At 33.0% G+C, this 19,872-nt stretch overlaps 1 protein-coding gene across 1 annotated transcript; it reads right to left on the reverse strand.

The window, feature by feature from the left end:
* Nucleotides 1-9,304: 9,304 nt before the first annotated feature.
* LOC115884092 (ejaculatory bulb-specific protein 3-like) lies at nt 9,305-16,359 on the reverse strand. The gene is made up of 2 exons (XM_030902576.1): nt 16,107-16,359; nt 9,305-9,558 (listed from the first exon to the last, which is right to left on the reverse strand). The coding sequence occupies exons 1-2, from the start codon at nt 16,288-16,290 to the stop codon at nt 9,377-9,379; spliced, it is 366 nt and encodes a 121-aa protein (XP_030758436.1). The 5' UTR covers nt 16,291-16,359; the 3' UTR covers nt 9,305-9,376.
* Nucleotides 16,360-19,872: the final 3,513 nt, after the last annotated feature.

The raw sequence follows: 19,872 nt of genomic DNA on the forward strand, positions 1-19,872 counted from the left end.
ATGATTTCAGTCTAATAACTATTTAGTCGACATGTTTAATTTATGTCAATGATGATAGGTATTGATAATTTCGATTCCAAATATCTCGAGAACCATTACACGAAGCAATTTTTACCAAGAGATCTTTTTTACGTAAAAAAAACTCGTAAATGTATATTTCTTTACTCAGTTATTTTATTCAAATACGGACGAAGTTATTTTTCTTCAAACCAGTTAAAAAATATGTAGGTGGCACCCTCTACAAGTAGGAGTCATATCGACATCAAAATCAAATTTCTCATGTCAAAAAACTACCAGACGCCAATTTTCACCCAAATATTGATGTTCCTTCATAAATTATTTGGAAAAAATCTGGAAAAAAATTTGGAAACTAAGAACTTTAGGACATACATTTATACGAACTTTTTTACTTGTTTTTAGCTGCAAAAGCACTGCTGAAGTTTCCGGACCACCCGGTATATCCGGGAATGGCGTTGGTGAAGTGGGAACTCGGGCAGAAAGGATCTGTAAAATTATTCTGGGTACTGGCCTACAGCGACATACAAGGCAAAGAAAAAACCGATCAATTAGGAAGAGAAGGACCATCGCAATCCTATCTTGTTCTAGAGTCAGTGTTAGAAATACCCAAATGTACAACGCGCTAAAACTCATGCATTATCGCGCTAAAACTCAGGGAAAACAGCGTAGATGAAAAACCAGAATGTCCACTGTAGAAAAAAAGTGGAGCACAGTCTTTATGCGAAGATCTAATTAGTAGAAATAAAATGCGGATTACAAGAGGTCTCTTGACAGGATATATGGCTGTCAAGTGCTACCTGACCAAGCTCAACCTTAATCAAGCAAGTCTTTGCTGCATACTCTGTGATTAATATCCTGAAACAGCAGAGCACATATATCACTGCGAGGGACTGGATCGATGCTTTCTATTTGGGAAAGCAAGGAGAAAACCGGAGGAACTACGATCCCATCGTATCAAGGACCTAAACAAGTTGGTGCAGGGTACAGGGATAGTAGAGTGGGTACAGATATAGCAGGGGGACAAATACAGCATGTTTTCGGTACAGGCTATTAGTACTAAGTAAGAGTTTTTTCAACAACCTATCGTTTATCTTTGAATAATTTTCTGCATAATTTATAAATATTACCCATCCCACCTCAAACATTAAATTATGTAGTTTTTGCTCATTTTGGCACTGACATATTTTTTAACCATTCCAATTTAGCATTATTAACAATTATTTGTCTATATTTGTACACACTCCAATACATATATTAATAATATTTAATTAGTATTCTATCAACCGACGTACCAATTTTTTTGCTAACATTAACAACAGTTTTGGTTAAAATACAATTAAAAATAATTCAAGAAGCCAATCATATTTAATATATTTCCAACAAGTTGTATCGTAAACAATATAGTTTTACGAAATGGAAATATTTGAAATTAAACACTTTTTTATTTTTGCCCATTAGATTTGCTTTTAAGAACTATGGAAACCTTCGTTGAGGTTCTCAGAAATTCTTATTAAAAACAAGAATGAATATGTAAATTTGTATCAAAGTTTGTTATTGTTTTTAACGGGGTTACCAGATAAAGATTTCAATCTGGGGTTTTTACTAGCTGAAAACCTTGTCGAGTGTAAATATGTGTAAAATTTTAAAGACCTGTCTTCTTAATGATTTATGTTTACGTCAAAAGAGGAAAAAAATTGTTTATGTTAAAAGTATATCAAGGTAAAACTAATACCCATGGTTTAATATAGTTTTAGGACCTTTAAAAATGTTTTTGTGTTTAATTTCTTTATCGAAAAAATTTAGATTTATATGAGTACTTAATGATTTTTGTAAGAGATGGAGCTATATAAAGAGTAGCAAATTTGAGAAGTACCAATCAAAAATATGTCTTAGATAAAGGATGATCGAAAGGGATAGTAAGAAAATGGAAATGAGGACATTTTGACTCATTTTGTTTTACTCCTTATAGTGTAACCACACCAAATTTTTACTACAAATCTACCTCGTATGGCACATTGTTGTTACAAAGTTATCAAATACGTATAGTGTATAGTGTATATATTTTTACTCTTAAAATAGTGATAAATATAAGATTTAAAAACAATAAGAAGAAGTTTTGAATTGAAACTTTTTTACGCGCGCTGGGAATAAAAAGGTCGTGACACGACACGCGAGACGACACGCGACACGACAGGCGAGAGGAAAAGTGGTAAGGACAGCCAAAAAATCGTCCGATTTAAGCTGGAGTCTTAAGGTTGTCGCCCACTAGACCGCGGCGCGACGCGGCGCAGCGCTATGTGGAAATTTGTTTTGTGTGCTTCCCATGTATTTAAATGGACCAACGCACATTAGAGCGCGCAGCGCCGAAGCGCGCCGTGGAATTTCCGTCAAGAAGTCGAAAGACTTCTCTAGCAATTTTTTTCCGTCTTCCGCGTTTCGGCGCGTTGCAGTGTGCGTACTCACAACGGAAATAATTTTGCATCTCGAATCTCTTCAGTTGGCTTTTTGACTAGGAACTAGTGATACGTATCAATGGTAGAATTAATTGTATTTTAAAGGTAAATTAGGCGAATTTCATGATATGATATTTTTCAAACAGATTCAGGAATGTGATATTTTTTAGTCTTCCCTCACTAGAGACAAATGGACGAAATGTTTTTCTATCAAAGATTTAATATAATTGAGGGGTGTAAAAGCAAAACCGGCAATCTCCACTTCTTGAAAAAAGTGACAATCTCCAATTTTTAAATTCTAATTACCTAAATATATAAAATATATTAGGGGTTTTTCATCACATAACTAATATACACATTAGAATAAATAAGAATTATCAAAAGTCGTCAGCTATAAGCGATTCATTATTGCATTATTAGTAATTTGTCTCTTCTGAAAAAATATTATGAGAGATACCGGGTGTTTTGCTTCTAAAACCCTTAATTGAGGAGTTCGTAAAATGTTTCCTTTATATTTTATAACACTGAAAAAAATGCTCTTGTCTTAAATCAGGAAAAAGATGGTAAAATTCTCCAAACGTCTTTTTTTTGTTAATTTTATGAGTCCAAACTTTCCGTTTCTTCCTCATCTTCCTCTGTTAGAAGAACACAAAAAATACGCTTTCGTCCATACTTGCATTCATTGCATTAAAAACTAAACTACAGTAAGTAAAAAAGACTTCGACTAACTAAATACCGTTTCCGCGTTTCAAAAGCGCGCTATAGTGGGCGCAGTCCCTTCGCAGTCGGAAAAGATTCTCTTCCCAGCGCCGCGCCGTGGTCTAGTGGGCGACAACCTTTATGCATCCGAAATCCGATGACACGACGCACGATCCGACGGTGCTCCTATTGGTCGAAATATTTTGACACCAATTTTTATCCGATATTTTTAAATAATCGTCCGATGTCGTATAAAGTTAAATTTTGTTTAACTTTTGTACGATATCGTGTGTTTTTTAACCTCACTTTTTGGAAAACATTGGTTTTTACAAAACAAGTTTAGTGGGAAGTGGGCAATTTTGGGATATTTGGCGAGGAAGTTATAAGTGTTTCTCCAATAATACATGTAATTAATGTTGATACTGTTGATAGGAATGACAGCTCTAAATGTCAAAACTGTTAAATTTCCTGTTAAAAAAAAACTGTTAAAGTATGTGACAGGGTCTAGATTCACAGGATAACTTCAAATTTCGGATGCCGTACCATCGGATTTCGGATGCATGAGACTCCGGCTTTAAATGAAATTTGGTGTGTCGATAGATTGGACCAAGGCTAACTGATCATGTACCGTGTGCGACACGTGTCACTGTAACTGTTAGTTTTGACGTAAGAAACGTCAAAAGTTGATGTCGATCGCGACCAAATTTAATGGGTAGTTGGATACAACGTTTCGTTTACATCTTCATCATGGTGGGATAAAGGATTTGACACTGAAGAAAAATGTAGATCGATTTCGACATAATTGGGGACGGGCTACAGGTTGACGCCCTCAACGTTTCAAATCGATGTCTCTGAATGGATGAAATCATCAGGATTTTTTTTTAATTATGGGTCGATTGCAACCCAACTCGGAACGTGGATAGAGATACCCGAATGGAGTCTTCGGACGGACAGACGGACATTTTAATATAAAGTATGAAAGTGAATCAAATAAGTATTAATTTTTAATTTATTGCTTTTTTCAACATTTCAAACTACAGTTTTTCAAACATGTTCTTTAAATCCTGCAATTTAATAGCTCTTAGTAAAATTTTTCGCTTCAAATATGCGCACATAGTACCCACAATTTTTTTTTAAATATAATCTTTTGTTATTTCTTTTATATCTTATTTACAGTCAACTATTAATGAAAACAATAATTATTTCAGAATTCATTAAGTGACTTATGATTAATGAATCATTATCAAAAAGCGTAATCTTAATATGTATATCTAGTGATATGTAGAAAATATTCTTTAAATAAATTCAAAATGTATCTTATAATGAATCTGAGTCAAGGTGGCATATGATTATAGTCAGGTAGCAAAATATAAACTTGTCCTAGGCCATGAAATCTTGACAGTTTGCTAATTTGTAAACGGGGATTATTTGTTTGATGATATAATTATTGTATGTCAGGGAATTTCCAAGCAAAAAAACGGAAACTGTTTTGTTAGTAAAATTATGTTAATAAATGTATTTTATTATTGAATTTTTTGTGGGGTTTAATTGATAGAACACAAAAAGCTAATTATGTGCTTGTAGAATGTAGAATGAGTAAGAGGGGGGGGGGTTAATCACTGCGACCTTAAAGATCTATTGTGTGGGCCTCTCTTCCTTGAGTCATCACACAGTCTATAACTCATCATACCCCTGATGTAGAGGGGACAGGGTATTTCCTATCTTCCTCTGACAACAGTTCTTCCTTCGAAGGTACACGGGGATTCCCCATAGCACCTGACCACTAGCTTCCCCACCAACGACAAAGTCTTGCATCTCCTAGGGGAAGTAATTCTGTACTTATGATCACAAACATTTTTGTAGCTTGTTGAAATGAGACAAATTTTTTTGTTTCGTAAAATTTCAGATATCTATTTTTTAGATAATATATTATGTCGTATCTCATTGTTTGGTATTTACATATATTATATTTTTGAGTATGGGACTATCACGATGTTGAAGTATAATTGTTAATATGTACAATTAGATCAACTTTAACAGACAATTGCTAGAAATATATATGATTAATATTAATATATATTTAAATTTGTAGCATTTAGAACTGTATACTTAATTATATCGAAAACATACTTTATTAGTCATTTGCTTTTAAATGATCGAGCGATTATTCATACACGTGTTAATATACAATTAACAAAACATAAACTTATTGGTTAAAATTTTGAATTGTAATTCAAGCTAAATAATCAAAATTTTATTGAAATTAAATACTTTTGACAAGGAAAAATCATAAGTTGAGAATCTAAGGGATATCGGTTTTTGACTGGTGTCGTATAGTACGTGTTCGGTTTTAATTCAAAAATGGATGCAATTTTTCTTAAATTACTCAAAATCGGCTGGTCCAAAATTGTTCAAATTTGGCATGTAAATTTACCATAAGTATACCTTCAAAAAATGTATTTACGACTTTGCTGTAAAATCATTAGGGGAGCCAATATTTGAACAGTTTTTTGAAAATAAAATTTGCATGGGATTTTCTATATTTATAACGACGATGCACCACCTGGTATATCTAAATAAATAAAACAAAGTACGGATTAGTTATTAAATTTATATATAAGTTAAGAACAGCTGCACCAATTTTAATGGTCTCTGATTTGTTGCATTAGTCTCAGCTCCGAATAGTAGAATAACTATTAAAAATTTCCAGAAAAATTCACGGACAAAACCTACTATCTACCTCAGCTTGAAGCAGAGAATACACTTCTTGGCAAATGTTATCATTTGTTCGTATTCGTTCACACTCGTATAGCCATTAGGACCATTGATACCGGCTTGTAGACATTTCTACTTTAGGCTAATCATCATATAAAATGTTCCACAATGTGGGACCCAAAACTGAGCCTTGCGTCACACCACTATTTATGGTTAGCGTTTTTTAATATTTTCAGCTTCCATCTGTATTGACCGATCTGAAACATATGATGATATGATCTTAATCAAGTTCTTCTCGATGCCTCCTCTATCTAGTGCCTCTAGGATTTGTTGCCATGAGGCGCTGTTGAATGCATTTTGCACATCAAGGGTGATTTAGAATTTAGAATGAGTGGGAGGGGGGTTAATCACTGCGACCTTACAGATCCATTGTGTCCCCCTTTGTTGAGTCATAACTCATCATACAGTCCCAGGGCTTTGACAAAAGCCAGTATCTTTTTACGGTTTTATAGAGGGTAGTTTTCCATCTCCAATATCAGTCGTACCAAAATTCATGGCACGAATGGTTGTCGTCTCGGCGCACTCAGTGATGAGGTGTACTGGTGTATCCCCATCTTCCCCACAGAATCTGCATTCGCCGTTTCTTCTTAGTTTCAATCTACTGAGGTGTTCATTGAGGAGACAGTGTCCTGTTAAAAACCCCGTGACAATCCGAAGATTGTTCTTACTTAAACCCAGGAAGATCTGTGATTTTTCTTGATCATAAGTCCTCAGAAACTTCTTCGAGTGTCTTAGACCGTTGCAAGATTTCCATTCCAGGTTGCGGATGGAATCTTCCAAGTTCTTGAGTTCCGCCTTGAGTTGGTTACCACTTGGAAAGCAGAACGGTTCTGGTCCAGTTAGTGGAGTGTTCGCTCCTTTCCTAGCTAGATTATTTGCTTTTTCATTGCCTTTTATCCCTTGGTGAGCAGGGACCCAGAGTAGGAGGACTTTGTTTTCTTTGCCTAATTTATTCAGCTTCTCTATGCATTCTTTGACCAATTTCGAATTGATTGATACTGAGTTGATCGCTTTTAACGCTGCTTGACTATCAGACAAGATGGCTATTTCTTGTTTCCGATAGTTCCTATCTAAGATAAGTTGTACGCATCTTTCGATAGCGTAGATTTCTGCCTGTAGGATACTAGGGTAAGTGCCCATTGGTTCGGAGTATTTAGCTTTCGGCCCAAACACTCCGATCCCTGTTCCCGTATTGGTTTTGGAAGCATCAGTATACCAAGTTATGGTATGGTTTTTTAACTGCTGGGCAAGCGTTTCGCTCTTCCAATCCTTTTTATTGCTCAATACTACATTGAGATGTTTCTCAAAGTTGTACGTTCTTGGCATATCGTCCACTGGGAGTGCAGGAGTGGTATTTCCTTTATGAGGGTGTTCCAAGCCTCTGATCTGACAATTCTCCCAGTACTAATTCCGTTAGTGACCATTCTAATCATTGTCGCATTTTTGTTCTGTTATTACTAGCTTGGCCACTTCCCAATCTTCCCTGCAAGGATTGTGGGGTTCAGTGGGAGCTACATGAGTATCAATAGGTATGCTACCTGGAAGTGTGTATAAAGTAGGAGATTTGCTCTCTCTTCCTCTCCCTCCGTGTAGCTTCCGTCAGATTTCTTAAGTGCCATGTTGGGGATAGATCCACTCTTGGCCATAGCTTTGTGTAATCTAGCTGCATCAGGAGTAGAAGTGATGTTTTCGCAAAAGGATCTAAAGTCAGACCGCTTTGCCCTTCTTACCTCCTTCTTATACTCAGTTAATTTCTCGCTGTAGAGCTGCCATTCGCCACTGGATTTAGCTCTATTAAAGAGTCGTCGGACCTCCGATCTAAGTTTGGCCAACTTCTTGTTCCACCAGGGCTTGTTGTTACTTTTCTGTATGCCTTTACTTGCGGGGCAACTAGATTCATATGCATCCAATATTGCAACGCTGACTTCCCTTGCGTACCATTCTAGATGCAGACGGTTTCTGGCCATCAAGGGTGATAATTGCACAGATTCTTCGGTTCTGAGGAGCAAGTTTGCAGCATCATCCGCAATTTTGAGTACTTCTTTATATTATCGACCCTTTGTCGGTCCTATTGTCGACCCTTTCTGTTTTTGACCCGGTTTTCGGAGAGACTTTTATCGGGCTGCGAGAGTTCTTCTTTTACCTTTCCCAATATCAGATGTTCGTAGAGCTTTCCCTCTACATCCAGTCAGCTAATGGGTAAGCTCGTCTTGCATTCGCTACGAATGCACGTCTCCATGGGAAAAGACTTCCCCCTGAATGCATACGAATGTGAACGAATAATATTGGCCAGACCAGGTATATTCTCTGCTTAATATACACCGTTTAATTAATTTTAGTTGTTAGTGATTACATACGACCTTGGTTTTGTGCCATACCTATAAATAAACTAAATGCGATAATGAATGGGTTGAATATAAAAAACACAAATTACAGTCTAAATATTTTTCTCTAAAAATTCATACACCTTTGAATGAAAGATTCACTAGAATAGACAAGTTTAAAAAAAGTAAGCTGATATTGAAAGACTGAATTCAGTCGACCTGGTATTTTTTTAATTAATTTGATAATTCGTATTAGCACAGTATTAGCTTTTTGAGAAAAATGCATTCTTATTAAAACTTTTTGCTTGTTCTAAAATGGTTTCTATTTATACTTTTCCAAATTGCCATACCGTTTGGAGAAAAAATATGAAAATATAGTTGAATTTTTTTCATGCGTTTTGGTTTTTGGGACTTTGGGACTAAAACGATATGGAAATTTGGAAAACTATAAACTAGATTAACCATTTTAGAACAAGCAAAACTATTATGAAGAATGCATTTTTCTGAAAAAGATATTAAAATAGCTTTTTTCTTGTAAAGACAATCCGGAGATATACTGTATACAGGCTGAGTCTTAAATAAGTGCAAATTTAAAAAAAAGTTAATGTTTTAAAAATGTATAAAAAATTTTTTTAGGGCTGTATATTTCGATCCCAAAAATACATTTCTAGGGTTTCTTTTGCGAAAAAAAAAATGGCAAATTTAAATTTTTTTATTTTTTTTAAATTTTAGTGAAAAAACTTCATAAAAATATCTTCATAAGATGGCAGACAGAAGTTGTAGATTTAAATTTAGAAGAACAAAAAATTAGTGGTTCTCAAAAGCAAAAAATAATTTCTTTAATTTTCTAATAACTGGGTTATTTTGGACTTATTTCAAAAACAGTAAAGATAAAATATGTTTCTTTTATCGAGATCTACCAGCCCTAACAATATTTGCACTTATTTAGGACTCACCCTGTATAATATATACAGTTGATTTGAGAAGAACTGATAGGTATAGGTATACTTTAGGGATATAACTAAACACTTTATGTATATAAAATATAAATTTTTAATTTTATTTACGTAAATTTATTATCACAAAATAAATATCATCTAAATTTTTCTAGCTGGATAAAAATTGTTGGAACTCAGCCTGATGCTGTCCACTAGGATCGAATTTTCTAGCTATCCTCTGCCATTGTTGTGGTTTGTTTTTGATAAGAAAGCTGGATCCTTTCTTCACTATCCTCTTTTGAGCGTCTGTGCATTTAACGCAGTTTGTGGATATGGCATCAGGGATGTGCTCTATAAAATTAAAAATTATATTATTATAAATAACACCTTCAAAGATATAGAATATAAATATACCGGGTGCGTTTCAAAAGTGGTTCATCGCTATTACTTTATATTGTTTTCAGAAAAAAAAACGAGATCTGGTACGATAGTATATGACATAAATTAGGATTGATTGACGTATTCAATTGAAGAGCACACGGGAAAAAACCATGAGTGTCCAAACACAATAAATGTTCAAGAGAGCGTTTTTAATTGAAATTACGCAAATCGCTGTTTCCTTTTTAAATGCCTGTTTCTGTGTGACCTTTATCGATATTCCCGTTAATTTAGGTACCAAAAGGTGTAGCTTTTCAAAACGACAAATAATATGCATTAAAATCAAATTAGCAAAAAATGAATTTTCATCGTTTTTCTCGAGTGCTCTTCAATTATTGTTTTCTGCCACTTCCTGTTTCACCGGAAATGACTACAACTTTTGATTTTTAAATGGGACCTATGGTATTGTTTTCCATTATTCGACAGAATATGATACTCTGAACAAAATGAAATATCATATATCATCTTTTGACATTTTCGCTTTAAAAAAATCGTATTTTAACTTTTAATCTAGAGTGCCATGGCTGTGTTAAAACATTATTTTTTAATCAAGGAGCATAGCAAAAAAGTAAAAAAATACCGAGTGTGCTACTTAAAAATCAAAACGTAGTCATTTCGGATGAAACAGGAGTGACCGAAAAGAATTGTCAAAATAAGTCAATAAATCCTAATTTATGTCATATACTAAACATACCGAATTTCGATTTTTTATCTGATAAAATAAAAAAGTTATAGAGGTGAGCCACTTTTGAGAGGCACACGGTATGTATTTCGGTCATACGGTTTTGGTATGTTAGTATATGATATAAACTAGGATTGATTGAGGTATTCAATTATTTTCGGAAACTTCCTGTTTCACCGGAAATGAGTACAACTTTTGATTTTTAAATGGCACACTTGGTATTTTTTTACTTTACTCGATAGAAAATAACATTCTTAATAGAATGACATATCATATGTCAACTTTTTACATTTTCGCACATGGTTTATTTGACATTATAAGTTGCGGTTCAAAAATTTTACTCGAAATACTAAGTGTGTGGTATCAAATTATTCGTAAAAACATGTTTTTTCCGAATATGCTAATAATCCACCCTCGTTCCATTTGAAAAAAATGAGATATGATTAAAAATACGATTTGAGCATTTTCCAACTGGCCAGGACAAGACACTAAAAACATTAGACGATCAAATCTATTTTTCCAGGATAAGAATTTTATTTTGATTGAGAATTAATGTTTTTAACATAGCCGTGGCACTCTAGATTGATTTTTAAAATACGATTTTTTATTAATTGGGGTGAGCCACTTTTGAGACGCACCCGGTATATTCATATATATGACCGACATGTTTGACAGTTTTGTTTGACGTTTCAGTTGATACATTTATATTTGATTTTAAATTTTGCGGATTTGTTGGGCTTTTATAAGCTTATTTTATTTAATTTAATTTACAATTGGTTTTGTTCAGATCTAGTTAATATAGATCAGAAGATCCTATTTTTTTTTTCTCGTAGACCTCTTAAATTTTTACTGGTTTCGGTGAACATCCTGCTTTTACACTTCTACCATTTGCTATAATTCAGTAATTTTTCGAAAAAAAAAACACAATATAGCTGGAAAGCTCAAAAATTGTAAGTGGAAACTATGGTTTCCACTTAAAAAAACAAATGTTTTTGTCATATGTCGAAAATGACAGGATATAGAAAAAAAAAACAGAGACACAGTCTCATTAAATATTTAATTATCTACAACTTTTATTGGAAATAATTTTGTCTAAAATAGATTATAATGGAATTAGGGAGTATTTAAAAAAAAACGAAATATGTTTTTTTCGAAATATCTAGTAAGCCGTAAACTGTTTCAAAAATTTGAACCTATTGAACGAATTGACTTCACAAATCTGCAATTTTTTCTCCATTTGATCGACTCTCAAAGATACCCATAAACATCCTAGAAAACTCACCCTGTATAATGAGAGTGATTTTTATTATTAAATTTATTTATTATTTCAAAGCCAACACTTACGGAGTTTATATTCGATTGTATGGTATATTTGTTAAATAAAAGTAAACAATTGTATTAAAACTAAAAAAATATGTGAGGTAGTTATAAATACTATAACTAATTTATTAGCCATAAGAAGTGTGTCAGAAGTGACATTTTGTTCAATCACGTTAATTTTCTAATTTCTTTTAATTGGTGTAAACATATTAATTATTCTCCGAGACTAGAGACACTGAACTGTAACAAGGCATTGAATTCAACCTTCCCCATTTTGGTCAATGCTATCCGGTCTTGAGTTTATTTTTTAATGAATACGTTCAACCGCTTATTTTATGTCTTCTTTGTCATCATATAAAAAAGGAGATTAGAACCAAACTCAAATTACTATGTTTTATGGAAAAATTACAAGGTCTTCTGTTCGACACAACAATGGAATTATTGCGATATGTTTTGCTTGTAGGTTGAATAAAAACGTCAATTTTATAACTTAATAAATCTTACAAATTTACATCGTTTTTTTAAGTTGTTACGTCCATACTAATATTTTTTACAGGATGACGTAAAAATAAGATTTATTTTTTATATCAACTTAGGGTCGGATTCTGTTTTGTTTCGTAGCTACCGGGGCGGGGGCTAAAGTCTTCATTTTATTTCCTTTTTCTTATTAGGCGAATCGCCTGTTTGGTTTCGTCATCTCTAACGGTTAGACTGACAAGTTCGTCTCTCCATCGTTTTCGTGGACGTCCTAAGCTTCTGTACAAATAAACACGAATTTATTAACAAAACCGTAGTTAACCTTTCTAAAAGAGTTTTATCTAATTCTGAAAAATCAGTTTTATCAAAAGGTTTAAATTTTAGCGTAACTGATAAAAACGTTTCAAAATTAGATTTGGCTTCTGCTATTGAAAATATAGCACAAAAATTACCTTTAAAACACGCGGATGAATATCGTGTTAGGTCAAAAATTATTCTAGAAAGACCTATTAAATTTAAACCTAATATTAATAGAGATGAAAGGTTAGCTATTAAAAATTTAAAAACAGACAAAACAATTAAAATATTACAAGCAGATAAAGGTAATGCTACAGTAGTTATAGATTTAGACGAATATAATAACAAACTTACAGATCTTATAAATAACGGTAGTTACACAAAACTTTCAAAAGACCCAACACCAACTATTGAAAGAAAAATATACAGAACTTTATATAAATACAAACATATATTAACAGACTTACAACGAACATTATTAACACCCCATTACAGTAAACCACCTCATTTATACGGATTACCGAAAATACACAAAGGGGGTATACCTTTAAGACTTATAGTCAGTAGTATAAATTCTCCATGCCATCCATTAGCAAAATTTTTACTAGACATATCAAATCCGATTGCAAATAACACCGATTCATACATTAAAAACACACCACACTTTATAGAAAAAATTTCAAAAATTAATATAACGCCTAACAGTTTAATGGTTAGTTTTGACGTTGTTAGTCTTTTCACTAATGTACCGGTAGATAAATCACTTAAAATAGTTAGGGATAGGTTAGAATAAGATCAAAATTTAATAAATAGAACAAAATTAAACATAGATAGTATTTTGGAATTGTTGACACTTTATGTTAAAATTACTTATTTTCATTTAAATAACGAATTTTTTCAACAAGATTTTGGTATAGCAATGGGATCACATTCTCTCTTTTGCTAAGTAATATTTTTATTGGAAGATTTTGAAAATAATACAATAAATAGTTTTTCAAAAAAGCCTGTAATATGGCTTCGTTATGTTGATGATATTTTTGCAATATGGCAACATAAAGTTTCTGAAATAGACATTTTTTGGAATATATAAATTCTCGCGAACCTACCATAAAATTTACTTTAGAAGTAGAGAGAGGTAATCGTTTGCCATTTCTTGATGTTTTAGTGTCAAAATTTCAAAATAAACTAATTTTAGATGTTTACAGAAAACCCACAAACACAGATAGATACTTAAATTTCACATCTAATCACAGTATAAGTGTAAAAAAAGGTGTTATAAAAAGTTTATATGATAGGGCAAAAATAATATGTACAGATGACATTTCACTAAACAAAGATATAAACGACTATCCACCATATTTTATTGACAAAACATTAAACGAAATACAAACCCCAAATCGTAGACACAAAGATAACAATACACAATATATACAACTTACAATTCCATACATACGAGGCGTTTCGGAAAAAATAAGAAGGATAGGAAAACAATATAACATACAAACATCTTTCAAAACACAAAATACACTTAGATCAATTTTATCACATACTAAACCAATGAATACAGAACAACAAACAAAAAATGTAATATACCAAATACCCTGTGAATGCGATAAATTTTACATTGGTGAAACATCTAGACCCTTAAATGTTAGAATTAAAGAACATAAAGATTATTTAAGAAAGGGAGATTCTCACAAATCTAAGATTTGTCAGCATTCATGGGACACAGGGCACAGAATAAATTTTAATAACGCCAAAATTATAATGAAAGAAGCGATAGCCTCTAAAAAAAATAAAAGAGGCTTTTTTAATTCAATCTAATAAAAATAAATGTATTGCTCATGCATCTGTAGATGTTAGTAATGTATGGCAATCGCTTCTTTGATTTTAAAGAACATTACATAAATAAACATAACATACATAAAATTTAAAAATAAACATACAGAAAATTTGGGCTTTTTGGTTTTACCTTATTAAGTAATTATCAGGTAGTAATTGTTAATTTTGAAGTTTAACGTAATATAATGTCATTTTAACAGAACGTCAACGATTTCTTGTAGACGTATCTGTTTTAAAAAGTAAAGTGTTCTCGAATAGTTCAATTTAAATATTTTAAATAGTTTTTTTCTTCATTCTTTATATTTTTTTGCTTCCGACGACGGAAAGAGAAAACTTTCCGAAACTTTAAGCATTATTTTCTTTGTTAGGCAAATTTTTATTACTGTAAACACAACTTCTGACAAGCAGCGTCCGTTTAGGTTTAACGCAGAAGTGTTTACAAAAAATAACTGTTTTATTTTGTAGATTTTTCTTGCAGTGCAGTGGCGAAAAACCCATAAGGATTTTTTTGGATAAAGAAAATGTGTGCAATTTTGGTAAAACGGACAAGTAAATGTTTAACTCGAACCTTTGAAAGGAACTCGCAACGCCATTCCGAAACTGGTCCTACAGGTCAAAATTGAAGGTCGTAGAGGGCCAGGAAGAAAACAGCACTCATGACTCTGGAACATCAGAGATTGGAGCGGGATACCGGACGCGGTAACCATATTCCGTCGGGCAGAAGAAAATACACTTACAATTAATTGAAGAGAATGTGCAAATGATCTCCAACGTGCAAGATTGCATAGGGGACCGGATCAAGAAGAAGAATATTGTAACCAAATCTACTCGGCGAAAATTTAACCGAAGCTGAAAATTTAATTGCAACACAGTTGATTATGAAACTGCAAGTCATCATCCAAAGTATTTTTCACAAGTAGATCTGATTTTGGAGGTACTGACTGGCACAATACAAAATTAGAGGTAATATTTTTGCTAAAGAATTCGTCCTTTCCAGCAAAAATTGGATCTGTCTGGTGGGCAGAAATCTGCTCCAGCTCTAAAATAAGTATGTTGGCTATAGACAATTTAAATTTACCACATCGTCAAGAATCAAAACCGAAAAAATCTTTAGTACCTAGATACTTATGGATTTGTCCATCGGCCATGATGAGACATACTTACCATAGAAAGGGACGGAAAACTTACTTATATTGCCCATAATTATAATTTACTAAATTTAGAAGAACATCCAGGAATGGTAGAGGTTGCTGAGAAAGAAATGGAAAAAGAAGATTTTGATTTCGAAGTAATAGACTTGACTCAACTAACGAAAGAGAAAGAAGATCCGTATGATAAGACTGAGGATGATTTATCATTATTCACTCTACTACGTACTATAACATAGACCACTTTTTTAGCATTAAAATATGTAGCACTTATAGTAACTTTTACCCTCAAAATTTCATTCGAATCACTAAAAGTACTTGGAAGAAAATTATAATGAATCGAAAAATTATTAAGACTTTAACACCCTGTAGCTAAGAAACAAAGCAGAATCGGATCTATGTTGATATGAAAAATAAATCTTTTTACGTAAGGATTCTCCCCATGAGAGAAAGTACATATTTTTTGCATGACCCTGAATAAGGTCGCGGTGATTCATCCCATACAATCTACATCTACCCCCATTTTGTTGACTATTTACGTCATTTGTCTGAGATTTTAATAAAGAAATTGTCTATAAAACAAAAACAGCAGTTTTCTGGATAGTATCAAAATAGTATATAAAATTTTGAATATACAAAAATATAAAATTTACTCTATAAAATGTATTTTTTTGTTATAAAAGATTATTACTTACTTTTTAACAGCCGTCCTTCTTCTGTACATGGTCCTTCGTCCAAAATACATTTGATGTAATTAGACAAGATGCGATCGTTTGATAGAATATTATCAATATTTATATTATCGTACTTCGTGGTATATTGCTGACCTAGACAAACCCCCAAAACCAAACTGACCACTACAAATACTACACTATTCATGTTTATGTGGTATATGTAATTCGGACTTGAAAACGAACAGTCTAGTGTCTGAAACTTAATTGGTTGAGCTTTATTTATATATAATGTTTTTTTCAGGTAGTCGTAGAAGAGATGGAAAACTTTCTTGTTTTTGTATATTAACTAAGGACAGCATGATTTTTTATTCGTTGTTTATTTAAAAGCAATCAGAAGCGCCGGTAAGTGCTTCTAAAACATATAAAGCGCTTAATTATGCTTAATTAACATATTAGCGGTGCAATGCTAAACGCCAAAGAACTGAAATACTTAGGAAGGTTAAGTAGTTTAAAATTTTATAACAAATTAGTGTTGTCGATGTCCTTGTTATTATTATCATGTTCCCAGAATTAGATTACTAGATCATATTAAATTTAACTAGAAAAATATTTTTCTTACAGTACCACCTAATAAATAAAATAGTATAATAATCTAAGATAGATATATGGATTGTATGAGCATGGTTTACATATCTCTTATAGTTCTCTTCTTATGTCTATATGACATTCTCCAGTATCTCCAGTATCCTTTCTGTAGATTAAAACAAGCAGATTTTTTAGAGAAAAAAAACATAATATAAATCCTTTTAAATGCGCAAGATCTACAGGGCGGTCCGAACTGTATTCCGGAAACTTCGCCAGCATATTGTGCAGATAGAAACTAGTAAAAAAAAATCTTATAAATGTATGTCCTCAAATGCTTAGTTTCGGAGATACAGGGTGTAGAAATTTCATTTTTATTTTGATTTTTTCCAAATAATTTCTGAAGTAACGTCAATATTTAGATAAAAATTGGTGTCTCGAAGTTTTTTGACATGAGAAATTTGATTTTGATATCAATATGACTCCTACTTGTAGAGGGCGCCACTTACATATTTTTTAACTGGTTTGAAGAGTAATAACTTTTCGTCCGTACCTGTAAAACTAATGAGTAAAAAAATATACATTTTCGACGTTTTTTTACGTAAAAAATGTCTCTTGGTAAAAATCGCTATGAGTAATGGTTCTCGAGATATTTGGAATCGAAATTATCAATGCCTGTCATCATTGATATAAATTAAACGTGTTGACTAAATAGTTATTAGACTAAAATAATAAATTTAAAATGTTTTTGTACCAAAAATTCAACAGAAACTGTTTTATCATCATTTTTACGCAGAAAAATTTATGATTAATTAAAAAAAATACAAATTTCTCAAATTTATTATTTCAGTAAAAAAATATCTACTGAACGGGTTTATTTTTTGTCAATAATGACATTTATTAATTATTTCCCTTCTAAATATCTTGAGAACGGTTGCTCGTAGCGATTTTACCAAGAGACCTTTTTTACGTAAAAAACGTCGTTAATGTATATTTTTTTACTCAGTAGTTTTATACAGGTACGGACGAAAAGAAAGAAAAGTCTTCAAAACAGTTAAAACACAAGTAGGTGGCGCCCCCTACAAATAGGAGTCATATTGACATCAAAATCAAATTTCTCATGCCAAATTTCTTCCAGACACAAATTTTCATCCAAATATTGACGTTACTTCATAAATTATTTGGAAAAAATCGAAATAAAAATGAAACTTCTACACCCTGTATCTCCAAAATTAAGCATTTTAGGACATACATTTATATAAACTTTTTTACTTATTGTTATCTGCAGAATATGCTGCTGAAGTTTCTGGAATACAGTTCGGACCATCCTGTATAGTCCTTTTGCCAATATTTGCCAGCTTGTACCTAGTATAAAGAGCCGTCTACATGCCAGACTATGTCACTGCCATAGAATGTGTCCTGTTGTTTTTTTATTAACAGAATCCGTAAGCATGATTTCAAATTGCACTAGACTTGTTATACAGCATCGATTTATCGTGTCTATTATGGTCTGCTAATATAACAGGTGTAGTGATGGGTAGTGACGTTTCTACATACATGGAAGCTCAAGATCAACGTAAATAAAACAGAATCTACTACCTTTTATCTAAGCAATAAATATGCGAATTACAGGTCGCAGATTGAATTTAGAAATCAAGTACTGCAATACAACCATCTCTCAAAATATCTTTTTCGTCGTGACACTGGATCGCTCCCTAACATATAAATAACATCCCTTAGCATCTAACTAAAATGGACTCTAAGTTGACAACTAGAAACAACGTGGTTTACAAAATATCTGGAACAAGTTGAGGAGTAAACACATACCACTCCTGAAAACTATATACTCGGTTGTAGAGTACTGCTGTGGGTCAATATTGCTCATACAAATACCTATTATTGATACCCATCTGAACGAAGCTATGAGGACTCTATCAGTCACAGTGATGTCCACGTCGACACAATAGTTATAAAGCAAAGGCTAAAATCTAGAGAACCATCTTGGACACTGAGCGAAAGCATAAAAATTTTCTGCCTCAAACAACCTGGCAGAACGAATGGTATACATCAAATTCTAACTCGGCAAACTTAATTAGAACTTAATACTAGTTAGAGCTCAAAGGCACCGACGACCGGTCGCAAAGACCTGCATTTGATTCAATGTTATTAGGAAACTCAGCTGCGACCAGTAATAACATTCAATCAAATGCTGGTCGCTGCGACCTGGTCGTCAGTGCGTTTGAGCCCTTAATCAGAAGACAATCCTTAGACGACCCTCAACCGCATACGGACTGGTCACGGAAGATGCCAGTATATAAAGCATAAGTGGGGACTTTCAGAGGATACTAGCTGTCATTGCGGACACGAACGACAAACAATATCTCATATTGTCTCAGAATGTCCCTTGCGAAGATTTACGGGAACAAAGTCTGACATACGCAGTGGTGGACAAAGGGGGGGGGGCGGAAGGGGCGGTCCGCCCCGGGCCTCTTCTTCTAGGGGGCCTCCAAATCTTAATAAGTAATTTTTTATTCAAGTGGCAAACAGGCCAATATGTGTTCAGTAGTTATAAAGCAATTTGTAGTTAGAGTATGCAAATCATAAGTATACGCAAACTAAACACAGTATATGTAAATGGAAGCAGATATTTACTTAATTATCAATTATTAGGCACCAGTAATTGTCAATAGCATTTTTCTATTTACGAAATTAAATCAAGGGGTAATTTTCTTTGTTTAGAATATCGAAAATGTACCTAATTATTATTTTTTATATTCGAATAATTATTATTTATTCTTGGACATATATAGGAGTATACCGCGATTTTGTAAGGGACCCCTTACAAAATCGCGGTATTTACCTGGAACGGTCGCGAAAGTAACGCTGTTTATATGTGGAACCGGTATTCCCTTAGGGTATTCCCATCACTTTGTCATCATAAATTGCCATTAAATATATGTAAACATTCGCTTGGGGATTGTTTTATTTCGTCAAATTGCATTCGTTTTTCAATTTAAATGTATTATTATAAGCTTTAAAAAAATTATGTTATCGTTTTTGATACCTTTTTGAAGCTGGGGCCCTCGAGGGGGCCCTTAATTCTTAGGTCGGGGCCCGTCGCGCGTCGGGTCCCTACGTAAAAACGGCACTGCCGATGAATAACATATTTATATCTACAGTATGTCCGCGGATTGTCTTCATAAAA

Source organism: Sitophilus oryzae, unplaced genomic scaffold (genome assembly GCF_002938485.1).
Source record: "Sitophilus oryzae breed Bouriz unplaced genomic scaffold, Soryzae_2.0 scaffold_2014_pilon_pilon, whole genome shotgun sequence".
Lineage (NCBI taxonomy): Eukaryota > Metazoa > Arthropoda > Insecta > Coleoptera > Curculionidae > Sitophilus > Sitophilus oryzae.

Bases quoted from the DNA above. Each gene is read 5' to 3' on its own strand.
- LOC115884092 (XM_030902576.1), bottom strand. From the start codon at position 16,290: ATGAATAGTGTAGTATTTGTAGTGGTCAGTTTGGTTTTGGGGGTTTGT. The intron at 9,559-16,106 runs GTAAGTAATAAT...TTAATTTTATAG, and splicing joins AGAAGGACGGCTGTTAAAAA to AGCACATCCCTGATGCCATA.